The 12481-nt window shown below is 39.4% G+C and overlaps 1 protein-coding gene across 2 annotated transcripts in view; it reads right to left on the bottom strand.

Moving 5' to 3' along the window:
* The window catches only part of DGKB (diacylglycerol kinase beta), a 534249-nt gene that overhangs the window by 270542 nt on the left and 251226 nt on the right, over positions 1–12481 (bottom strand). For both annotated transcript variants that reach the window (XM_045008243.1, XM_045008242.1), the window contains 2 exons: positions 5435–5520; positions 2818–2907 (listed from right to left, as the gene is read on the bottom strand). In XM_045008243.1, the coding sequence (XP_044864178.1) occupies positions 2818–2907; positions 5435–5520 (176 nt within the window). The remainder of the gene's footprint in view (positions 1–2817; positions 2908–5434; positions 5521–12481) is intronic.

The raw sequence follows: 12481 nt of genomic DNA, 5'->3' as shown, positions 1-12481 counted from the left end.
GTAAACAATCAAATAGAGGCAGGCAGGGAAACAGTGGGGAGTCCTGTTGCCTGCAGGCTGTTTGCAATTAAGAGTTAAGACTAAGGGGTCGGAAAAATGTTCTGATTTTTCAAGTCAGGAAGCTAACACACAGTGTTGGCTCCAAAAATCCACTCTCTCTCTCCCCCCGCTCCCTGTCACACTAGACCCCACTCCACCCCCCTCTTTTGAAAAGCACGTTGCGGCCACTTGAATGCTGGGATAGTTGCCCATAATGCATCACTCCCAACAGCGCTGGAAATGCTGCAAATGTGGCCACACACCAGCGCTGGTAGCTGTGAGTGTGGCCACACACCAGCGCTGCTCCTACACAGCTGGATGACCAGCGCTGCAAACTACCAGCGCTGCAAACCGTAAGTGTAGCCAAGCCCTCAGAGATAGCCACCTAACTCCTGGCTTCAGGGAGGTGCCTATCTCCGCTAGCAATCCACAAACTACAGGAAGATAAGTGTTCCTCTGTCTAGCTCGCATGCAGGGCCTGGCCTCTGCACATGCATACTATATCAGGCCCTGCATGCAAGTTAGGCAGAGGTGCACCTGTCTTCCCTTGATTTGAGGATCACTCTGGGACTTAGGCAGGAGACAGGCATCCAGACTCCTAGAATGAGGCAGCAGTGTGCATGCCTAGAGGCAGGAACATAGGTGCCAGGGAACTTTTATTGCAAAACTTAGGCATTGAGTGAGTTTAGGCACCTACACAGTTAGGTGGCAGCAAAGCAGGAGTTTTATGGATGCCAGTTGTGCCTTAAAAATGGGCTTAGGTGTCTACCTCTTAGGGGTAGATGCCTAAGTCCTCTGTGGATCTGGGACCTAGAGTTCTAGATTCCTGCTCTCACTGGTGAGAGGGCAAGAATGTAGAGACTTGAGTCTGTGGGTCCAGCACTTGCAATTAGTAAGATGGAATGGAAAGTGAATCTGAGCTGCAGCTCCTGTGGAAGTGGAGGCAACTAACCTTGCTAAACCTAAACTATCTTGCTCTGTAAGACAATAGCTGAGCTGCTTCAGCCCACTGGAAGCTGTAGGAACTCAGCACATCTGAAAATCAAGATACTCATTTATTACCTACTCTTTTAGAAAAGGGAAATAAGATCCCAAAGAAAGACCAGATGTGGGAGCTGTACTCATAATGCCCAATATATAAAGGAATGCAGGCAGGAGCTAGCAATGTGCATGCTGTGCTGAAGGGGTGCCTGCTAAGGAGAGCTATTTTTGACAGAAAATTGACAGATGAAATCTAGGTTTAGGGGTCATGAGATCTGAGGGAGTCATTGTCCCACAATTCACTGGCTACTTATATATCTGTTAGAGGGCATGAATGACAAGCTTGCCTTGGATTTCATAAGCAGAGGTCCTGTTTCCTGCTCCTGCAGAGTGGGCCATGGTTCTTTGAGGTTTCCATCAGTGGAAAATAGTAGGGTGGAGGGGCTCATGCATACCCAGTAATGAGGAGGAAAACCCAGACAGAAATCAAGCGCCTATGACCAATTTTGAAGAAGTGAGAAAGACAGCTGCAGGATGCAAACTGCTAAGAGAGTGTCTAGAAGCACTCTCCACTGAGCAGGAAGAAAAGCCACTGCATTGCCAACACTGGAGTGGGGTTACAAAGATCTGCACCCAGGAACCAATGACGGATAGAGAAGATGGGGAAGATAAAATAATCCCTGTAAATTACTTACATTTTAGGCATGAGGAGTGAGGGAAACAGAAGGAAAGAGCAGCAGAAGCAGAAGGAGCACCAGAAACAGGACAGCATTCAGACTGAAATGACCGAGGGAGAGTTGAAATGGAATCAGCATTGGATTCCAAACTAAATCCACTGGACACCAGCAGGTTGGGATCAAACCCCTGGGTCTAGATGGAATAAGGAATCAGAGCTAGAGCTATTAGTCCCCTGATGAAAGAAAGCTTGCAAAGCTGGATCCCATGAAGGGGTCTCTCCAACATCCTTTTTGATGTTGTAAGCCTGTGCAACTGGTACACAGCCACCAGACAGGGGCTTAGTCTTGGCTGAGTCCTTCCTGTTCTTGTCCCTCTTCTTCAGGTTGTGCTTGCTCTTCTTTTTTCATCTTTCCATGAATGGAAAGCGGTTATTGAAAGACCTGAGAGGTAGGTTCCATGCTTCCAGGAAAAGAGGCAAAGGATATTGAAGGTCTAACTTTACATATCCTCTTGCTTTCACTAGTCTTTGCCTCCTTGCTTCCTGGTAGATGGCACCAACACACTGATTGTCTGGAATCTTCACCGGGATGAGAGAAGAGGCAATGTACAACGAAGAACAGTCATCTCAAAGCTACTATTTAGTGTGGCCTGACACTTGCATTTTTCTTTCATATTTCTGAATATATTAAAAACAATAAACTATTAGCCATTTGCAGTAAACCCCCTCCCTACATTTAAGCTTACTGTTTCATAATGTACTCATCATGTGAATAACTGCAATAAAGATGGTAAAAAGCCAGGCAATTTTAAAGCTCCATGATCATATTGCACTCTCCTTCAGACTATAGAGCTCTGATTGACATTAATGGGAATTACAAGCAAAGTAATAGAATATGGACCTTACTATCCATAAGGAATTTTGATGTGCCATTTAGAGTCAAAAATCTAGTTTTACTCCATATTTACACTCACAATTCATTCCAAGAGGCAAAAGAAATAAAATTGACAATGGGTTTTCACACATTATAAGAGAGAAATCAATGCTGCAAGTAGATTTTCTCAGTAAACTTCTGTTTCTTTTGTAACAACGTAATGCAATATATTTTAACGTGTGTTTACCTCCTCCCCATCTCAGACACCTTGCTAAATCATTGCCAGTCCCAAGAGGCAAAATAGCAACTGGAGGATGTTTAAGCAAATTTGCCTTTTCTGTGAATAAAGAAAAAAATACATAATCAAAGGGACAAAAAAACCGATAAGCCAAAATCAAGTTGTACATGGAATACTTAAAATTATGGATAAGGTAACTGGGTTAGATTTTGATTTAACAGTTCAGTGAAACATGCTTTGCAAAGGAACTCGACCCCCCCACAGACAGGCATTTTATTGGCTGTAGTGCTGCCCCTCCAAAACTGCTGCTATTCAGGTCCATAATTACATTATTATTATTACAGGCATTTTTGGCACCCAGGAATGTGGTATCTGGCTTAAACAGAGATAGTCAAGATCTCAGTAAGACTGAACATCATGATCCCTGTTGCTTTCAGCTTTACCACTCAGCTAGGAAAGCAGAATTTAATCAGCTGAGAAGGCCTGTGCAAAGAAGTGAGTCTTGTAGATTTTTCTTACTATGGCCAAGTTTATGTTTAATTGTATTTCCACATGGAGCGAATTCCATGAGACTCCACCACCTAAAGTGCCCTGCAACCAGCACCCAAAAGCTTGGGAAACCAAGTTCCAACATTCAGGATAAGCACCGATTATGTGATCAGTCAGAGATGGGTGATCAGACCTCTAAGTTAATCTGGCACTAAAATGTTGAGGGCTTTATATATGAAAACCAGTACTTTGAAAGTCTATAGGCTGGAACACAAGTAGTTTTTGACTCCACACATTGGCTCCATAAGGTATAAGCATAGATCCAGTAGTCCCACCCCAAACAAAATTCCATGCTCCACTCAGACCCTCCCACCCCCCACACCGACAAAGGGTTATCACAGGATGGACAGCCTTTTGTGGTCCTTTAAATAGAGCAAATTTCACCCAGAAAGAATATTTAAGATACACATATTTCAAATACAAAACAACAAATAATTTCAAATATGTGCACAAAACACATTTAGTAGTAATGAACAGCACTCCTAGCCCTAAACTGATATTTGCATGAATAAGGTAAACAATCAGCTATTTGATTACATAGGTTGAAGCACACACTATCAGTAATTTTCACCAGGAGTTCATACATCCAGTAGATCTGAGGGGAACACGGTGTTATTTTACCAATTTATCTGTCAACTTTGCAGAAAGCTTGCGGAGGATTTGGTATTTACAAGTGGATTTTAAGACTCTAAGCTTTTTAGAAAAAAATAAAAATTCAGTTTAAAAGGCTCAAACTGCTTAGATAAAGATTTGGGATTTTCTCTTGCTTTGATCCAAACTATGATTCTCCTTTTCATGTTAGGGGTAGTGGAGATAGGGGGACAAGAGGGGAAAAGACGTTCGAACTGAAGAGCATATTTATTTCCCAGAGTAGATAGTTTCCAAAACTTTATATACATAACTTGTGGCTTTCATAATCTCTTCCTGGCATCAGTGAGCTTGACTGAACCAAAAACTGCTTACTAAGTCTGCACTACTCAAAGCTGTGGAAGCCAATATTTAGTTAGCCAAAATACAATATTTTGTTGAGATAATTCCATTATAATAGAAGGGAAACTGCATGGAAATCTGAGGTATTCCCCATGACTACTTAATGACAGGAGAAGAGTTTAGAAACTTCACACTTTCGGCAATATGTTTATGATTCAGGTACAATGATTTATGATTATTAGGCTATTTTGTTTATATAAAACCTTTTTATCTCATTTAGAAAGGTGTCTTCTCTACCATCTTTGCCCTTGACCTCAAAAGGTTCTCTGGTGCATTTGCCTTACCCCCCACCTCTCAACAGCACACTCTACCCAGCACTCCTAATCAAAACTCCAACTGACTCCCTTACTGCCTTCTCCCATCAACATACACTCCCTTTTCATGACCTCCAATACCGCATACCACCAGCTCTTCTCTCTGCAGCCTTCCTAAGGCTGAATAACCAATCACATGGTGCCAATAGTCTCTATTTTCTCCCATAAGCCTTGAGTGGTTCACAAAGTTCAAATTTCATGACCTCAGGGGTTCCTTTATTAGATGATTCCCAAAATGTACAATATCTGACTAACTATAGGAATCTAAAATTTTAAATAAAGCATGTGGCCAATCTGAGGCATTACACAGAGACTGGAGGCCTACTCTACCACGAAACAGACCCTGTCAAAGGAATATGGGAAGTCTCAGAGAGAAAGCAAGAATATGGTAATAGAAAGGAGGGGATGACCAAAGGGAACTTGCAGGAACTGGCCTAAACTTTGAAAATGGCTCACGTTTAATTCATGTTGAAGAAAGGAGACAGAAGCAAAAATTAAACAAATTCTACCATCCCTAATCTGTAGATAGCCCAAGTAATACCATATGGGAATGAGTGACCCAGGTATTCTAGATGTTCCTAATTATTTTCAATTACAATAACTTTTAAAAGATAATGGATTTCATACTTCAAAGTGTCTAACTATCAGCATTTTAAGTGACTGAAATATTTGAAATTGTTGGCTCCACAAGCAGATAAATGAGATATAGTCTTATAAAGGGACTCTCAAAACATAACAGCTCAAGAGCAAATATAAATAAACCTCCTCATTACCTATGCAATCCAAGATCCAACCCACTGTTCCATCTCCACCACACGCCAGTACCCGGAAGTCAGGAACATCTCGGAAAAAATTTAACCTGCAAAATAATAAGTAAATGTACTTGTTTAATTTAAATAAAGCAGTTATACATTATGAGTCTTTCAGTTTTATGATGCCTAATCTTTGTGATTTGTCATATAAAAGAAATACATGCTTCATCAAATAAAAACTGGGAAGTTGAACATCCCAATAAATATCACCTGTATCCACAATGCTGATTTTTTTTCTTTTGAGACAGAAAACAAACAAGATCCAAAAAAAAAAAAGTTATCCAATAAATCCAATTAATTAGAACACATTCATTCTTGAGTTTAGAACATTGTAATATTTTACAAATTGAAGAAGTCTGAATATGAAAAATTTGAATCAGTTGGTCTGTGGAAAGAACGGGGAATCCCTGGTCTAAAATTCTACATTTGTCCTATTTAAAAATTGAATTTTACCAGAGGCATGTGGTTATAAAATGCCTTTTCTATATCTACATTGAGACACCTAAACACCTAGCTATGTGCACCCCAGACCCACTGCAAAATAAACCAAAACAAAACTTAAAAATAGCTGTAGCTTAGTGATCTAAGAAAATCCATGTTTAATGATTCATATTTGTAGCAGCTTTTTGTTCATCACATCATTTTTGCTGGTGGTATAGCTTATCCTTTTCCAAAGTACAAAACACAAACGATGTTTTGTTCACTCATCAAAAAATATCCTGCACATACTCAATAAGTCATCAAATACATAATTTAGACCAATTATGAAAACAAAGGCAGGAAAATTCAAATATCCTAGATTTGTTTGTTTTTAAGAGCCCAATCCTGTAACCTTCACTTAGTTCTACAAATAAATCATGGCAGGACAAATGTTAAGAAGCTACGGTGCTAAAGTGATTGTGCACATGTCGCAAATGTTAATACCCAGGTTTAATTTTCAGTTTTGCTTTGTATCCTCCCCACAAACACACAAATATAAACAAATATAATTGGAATATATAAATTACAGAAGTATGTTAGATCAGCCATATTCTGAATGAATGTTCAGGTCTATTCTGAAATATCTTATATTTATACACAGTAACTTTTCCAAACAGTGAACCTTTACAGTTATATCATGAACTTCACATAATGTTTCTTCTGGCTTTGAATAAATGAATGTATACATACAGCCCATTAACTACAAATACAATTTTCAATCCTGCATTAATGGTTAATAATGGTTCTCATATGGTTTCACTCAAACACAGTAAAAGTCATCATTGTAAATAAGGAATGGGATGGATTTGCTAACATAGCTTAAAGGAAGGTATAAATATGGTCTATCAAGATTTCTCTAGTCAATTAGAATGTTACTGGCACCTATAGTCTCCAATCCACAGAACAGATATTTTTTAAACAGTTTGACGGAAATGTTGGGCCTGATTCTCATTTATACAAAGGCCCCTTTAGACCACTGTGGCAGTATAAAGTAGCCTTAAAGTGGAAGTAAATTTACATTTAATTTAAGTGTACTGTGCACTGTCAGAACACTAAAATGAGCCTTACTGTACATGAGAATCACACCTACTATCCTTAACTTGCTCAGAAAATTGTCCAGTTACCATTGCTTTACCTATAATAGCCACAGTTAAATAAAAATATAAAATACTTAATTTATAGTGGATCTATATTTAAAAATAACTGTATATGTATGTATTTTTTCAGCCATTTCAATTCTCTATGCTCCGACTTACATCACCATTGTATAGAGATACGACCAATGAGAATTCATTTTGTTCATTATATAATGAGATTTCTAAAATTGCATTAAAGATAGCTGATAAAGACTAGATGTATAAAAGCAGGACTGCTCATCTGCCAGTAATGTATTTTTTCCCCTAGTACAGTGTTACTCAAATGTGGCCAATAGGGGCTTTTCTTGCAGCCACAGCCTCCTGGACTGTGATGGAGGGTCGGGGGAAATATAGTGGCCCCTCCGCTCCATTGCTCCTGAATGCACCGCCTTGGTGTTGGTGCTGGGGCCACCAGCAGGGGTTAGGCTATGCCCCCCTCTGGAGACATCGGGGGCATAACACTGGAGGAGCAGCCAGCCAGTGAATTCCCCACCTTCTCAGTGGCAGTGGACTCAGGCTTTGGGTTTCAGTCCGGGGATGGTGGGGCAGCAGGCTTCGGGCTCCAGCCCTGGGCTCTGGCTGTGAGATGGCAGGCCCCAGGCTCCGGCCGTGGGGCTTTGGGCTCCAGCGCCCTGCTGCCTCCCCGGTCCCCCACCCACCAACTTACATTGCCCCTGGCCCCCGCTGCCTCCCCTGACCCCCATCCAGGGCTTAATTTGTCCTCAGGCTTGCCAGGGCTGAGTAAGTCTGCTGTGAAAAGTGATAAAAGTGATAGTAATAAATATACAAGTAACAACAGACTTATGAGCTATCAACAAATAAATTACAATGATTTGCATGTGTATATGTACATATTTATCTGTTTTTCCTAAAGCTACTTAAGTATTTTAGGAAAAAGTGTGAGAGCAGCCACCAGCAAGAGTTGGTAGCCGCAATCTGAGGCCACCAACAAATTTGTTCTGAGAACCCCTACCCTAGTACTACATACATACAAAACATATTGCAAGCCTGTTGTTAACTATTATGGGCAAACATCCATTACATCAGGTATCCCCAGAGAAATGAAACAGACTATAAGAAATAGTTGTCTGGATTGCTTAAAAATATGCATCATACTATCAAATTTCTCTCTACCAAAATCCATATTGAGTTTGCTAGTAGATCATACTCTCAGATTTACCTGCCCCTGGAAATTTCCACTACTTGCATCCGACGAAGTGGGTATTCACCCACGAAAGCTCATGCTCCAAAATGTCTGTTAGTCTATAAGGTGCCACAGGATTCTTTGCTGCTTTTAAAAAATTATTGCCATTAAAAGAACATTTCATGCATTCTTTCTATACAAGATACTACTTGTTTTTATACCACCTCACACAATACCTTGTGCCAAGCATTGCTGAATCACATAACTCATCTTCACTAAAGATCTGAATCATTTGCAATTGAGCCAATTGTATTGAACTGGCTTAAGAGCATATAGTGTAGTGTTTCCAAACTAGCCGAGTAGAATCACGTTAGGAACACTTGAAGATTTGTCTCACATCCACACTAGCTCTGTCTTAAACCATTTCAGTTGTAATGGCCTTTAAATACCTATGACACAGTTCCTGCTCAGCTCCTGGAAGCAGAGCTTTCTGCATGGAAACTTCACAAGATCAGCAATGCCGTATGGGATAGTAGCTGAGGACTACCACCAGTCTGCAACCATAATGGCAGGGAAGTGGCTGAGATTGGAATGATGTAAGATCAGATAGTACTGACCCTGATAACACATAGTCCACTTGGACTGGTACTTTAGCATGGTTGGTACTGAAAAGTTGTGTGTGTGAATGCAAGGCTTGTCACAATCAACTGAAGAAGTAAAATATTATTTAGCATGCTGTATTTCTCTAGTGCAGAAAAGGTCAAAGAGCCAAAAAGAGAATGAAACACAAGGGCCTACTCTACAAAATTCCAACCAATTTAAAAACTTGTGGCTTAAACCATGGTGTCCTGAACAGGTTTTAAAAACAGTTTTTCCCAGGGCAGATTAGGCCCACATGTTTGGAAAAGGAAAGCAAACTTAAATACTCATTGCAATTGGGTTGTTTTCTAATCACATTTTTTGCTTTTTATTATTTATTATTATTATTATTATTATAACTTTATCTGTTTTGTGTATGTACTGTATCAGCTACAGCATTAATGTCTAATTCCAGCTAATTTCAACAATCTGATTTATAGAAAAACTGTTTTAAACATTATTAAAACTAAATTACTACTATTACTTTCATTCGGAAACCTGTACACACAAGCTACTCTGAGATCTGTACATTCATGGTAACTAAGGAGGCTGGCTTTACAGGTGGAGGGATAATAAAATAGTACTGAACCAACAAACGTGTTAAAATTCTAATATATTCTCTAAAACAACTTTTCTCTAAAGTCTAGCATAAATCATATACAGGAGAACCTCAGAGTTACAAACACCTCAGGAATGGAGGTTGTTCGTAACTCTGAACAAAATGTTATGGTTGTTCTTTCAAAGTTTACAATTGAACATTGACTTAATACAGCTTTGAAACTTTGCTATGAAGAAAAATGCTGCTTTTACCATCTTAATTTAAATGAAACCAGCACAAAAACAGTTTCCTTACCGTGTCAAATCATTTTTTAAAAGTTTCCCTTTAGTTTTTTAGTAATTTACATTTAACACAATACTGTACCATATTTGCTTTTTCTTTTCTTTTTTTGGTCTGTGCTGCTGCCTGATTGCACACTTCCAGTTCCAAATGAGGTGTGTGGTTAACTGGTCAGTTCATAACTCTGGCGTTCGTAACTACAAGGTTCTACTGTACTCAGATTATACCTGCACTTATCTCAGATGACCTGCATAGCTCTTTCATGTCTTTGCTACTTGTAAGTAATGTAACTAATATCTCAGTCAGACACAGAAATACAGTTGGCGTTTTTACCTTGATGCAGTATGTGGATGGGGGAGAGTGGAGAGGGGAAGAAGAGGAAAGCTCACCCTTGTCACTACTTCTTCAGAATAAACTAGAGATAGATTTTAGCAGGTTTCCACTGAAGCAAGCGTATGACCCCACGGGTTTCTCCCCTTTCCAGGTGATCTCTGCTACTTACTTGTTTCTCCTTCTCTATACACAGAATCCTGGGATTAACTGACTTAAGCCAACTGATGTATCTTTTCTATCTAATTCATCATTAAACCCCCTTAAACCAAGCACCCATAGAGCAGAACAGAGCCCAAAGACATAGCAATTAGGTTGTGGAAATATTTACTTCTTAATTATATTTACTATCCCATACAAAAATTGGATGCTAACATGAATATCAATGACTGAAATTGCTTATTTTCTGGACTCTATTCTATGAATGGAAAACTAAACACAGCTTTTCTCTCCGTCCAGACTGCCAAAGCTGGCTCAAGTTGGCTGTGTAACTGGACAGCACACACTCCATCCTCATTATAACACTCAGTTACAGTGTTATCTACACTGAAAAGACACTATTCATGAGATGATAATTACAGTAAATCACTCTAATAAAATCACTTTAATTAAACATGCAGTTTATTACAGTGAGGGGCAAAATATTTCTCTCCTGAGGACTATATTTTAATGTGAGAAGATTAACTGGTATGTGGGTGCCAAGCAGCTGAATAGTTGAAAAATACTGATTTTCAGACAGCACTGTCTGCAAACTAAGGGTGCAACAGTTTTCAACACAACAGATTAGATAACTAATTTAATAACGTATTCGCAACTATAAGACCCCAATCCTTCAGTGCTTTGTGTACAGGGAGATCTTTTGTACTTGTGTGGAACCACACTTAATTCAAGGGATTCCATACAGATGAAGGCTTCTGCTCATGCAGAATGCATTTTACGGTCAGGGTCTAAATTCATATTTTGGTGGTCAACATAAGTCATCCAAGTTGAAAATGTTGGCCACTGATGTGGATATTATACCAGTCCATAAATATACTGTGTTTTCCTTAAATCAGATTTACGGACCTATTTGGGAATCTATCACATAAAACAAAACAAAAAAGGTACAGGGCAGTATATGCTAATTAGTGATACACCACCAGTCAAACATGGACGTGAAAGGATAATTCTGATGTAGAATAAATGACCTCCATTTAAGTGAAATTCATTTAACCTAATTAATGCCTGAGTCCAAACACATAGTAAAGAGGCACTGTACAAATATGTAGTAAAAAGACATCACATGTTATAATTAGCCTACAATCTAAGTTAATGACAAGACACAAGAGGTGGATGAAAAACAAGGATGAGTGGGGAGAGGGAAACTGAGATAACCATGGTATGAACATGTTACATATAGATCAGGTGTGTAAACAATGTAGCTCACCGCCTGCCTAGCCATTAACAGACAGTGTTCTGTGCACAGCACAGCAGAAATCAGTCTTAAGGAAGGATTTAGTAAAAGGAAAATATCACTTTCCAGATTTTGGAGAGAAGTTTATAACACATGGAAGAAACTACGGAGTTGCTTGTGGGAGGAGATTAATGTACTGCAGGCTGGAAAAATAAGTTGCTGGAGTGAAGACAGTGGTTGATGAGCATGAAGCTAATGGGTCTGGTTGGCAGAGCGCAGCTCAGCTGTGAAATGCCTTAAAGGTGGAGATATTCAGCTTCTATTTATATTTGATATGATGGAGAAAAGGAACCAGTGATGGGTCTCAAAGAGCAGGGTGACAGAACTGAAGCAATGAGTCAGATGATTTTGGCAGTAACTTTTTGAATGGACTTGATACTAACAAGGTTACAGTAGTGAGGCCAGAAAGGAGGAGATTACAGTAATTTAGATGCTAATTAAAAAAAAAACCTGGATGGGAGCTTTGGCACTCTGGACAGACAAGGAGGGTGTCTCATGATTCTGTGAAAAATACTTTAATATAAACAATTCAGTTGTCAGGTAACACAGGGTATGTACTGCATATCTGTGTATTTAATACTTTATATACTCCCTTCCTTTATTGAACAACAGGGAAAACAAGTTGTTGAAAATATACACGTATGGACGAGGTTTAAGTTACACCTGCTACCATTTATTCTGAGTCTTTATCCACTTGTATTATATTATTAGGGTTTTAGTTATGACAGCAGCAGGGGGCCATGACAGGCTACAGATTTTCTTTGGGTAAAACATAACTCTTTAAAGGGAGCAAGTATCAGAGGGGTAGCTGTGTCAGTTTGGAGCTGTAAAAGTGGGTATTCACCCACAAAAGCTCATGCTCCAATACGTTGGTTAGTCTATAAGGTGCCACAGGACTCTTTGCTGCTTTTAAAGGGAGCAATCCTTAAGAAAAATCATGGACTCACAATTTTGTTTGGAAGGCTGTGCACCACCACCTTTACTTGGC

Source organism: Mauremys mutica, chromosome 2 (genome assembly GCF_020497125.1).
Source record: "Mauremys mutica isolate MM-2020 ecotype Southern chromosome 2, ASM2049712v1, whole genome shotgun sequence".
In the NCBI taxonomy this organism is placed as follows: domain Eukaryota; kingdom Metazoa; phylum Chordata; order Testudines; family Geoemydidae; genus Mauremys; species Mauremys mutica.
The sequence above is the reverse complement of the archived record's forward strand: the minus strand, read 5'-3'. Positions and strand labels throughout refer to the sequence as shown.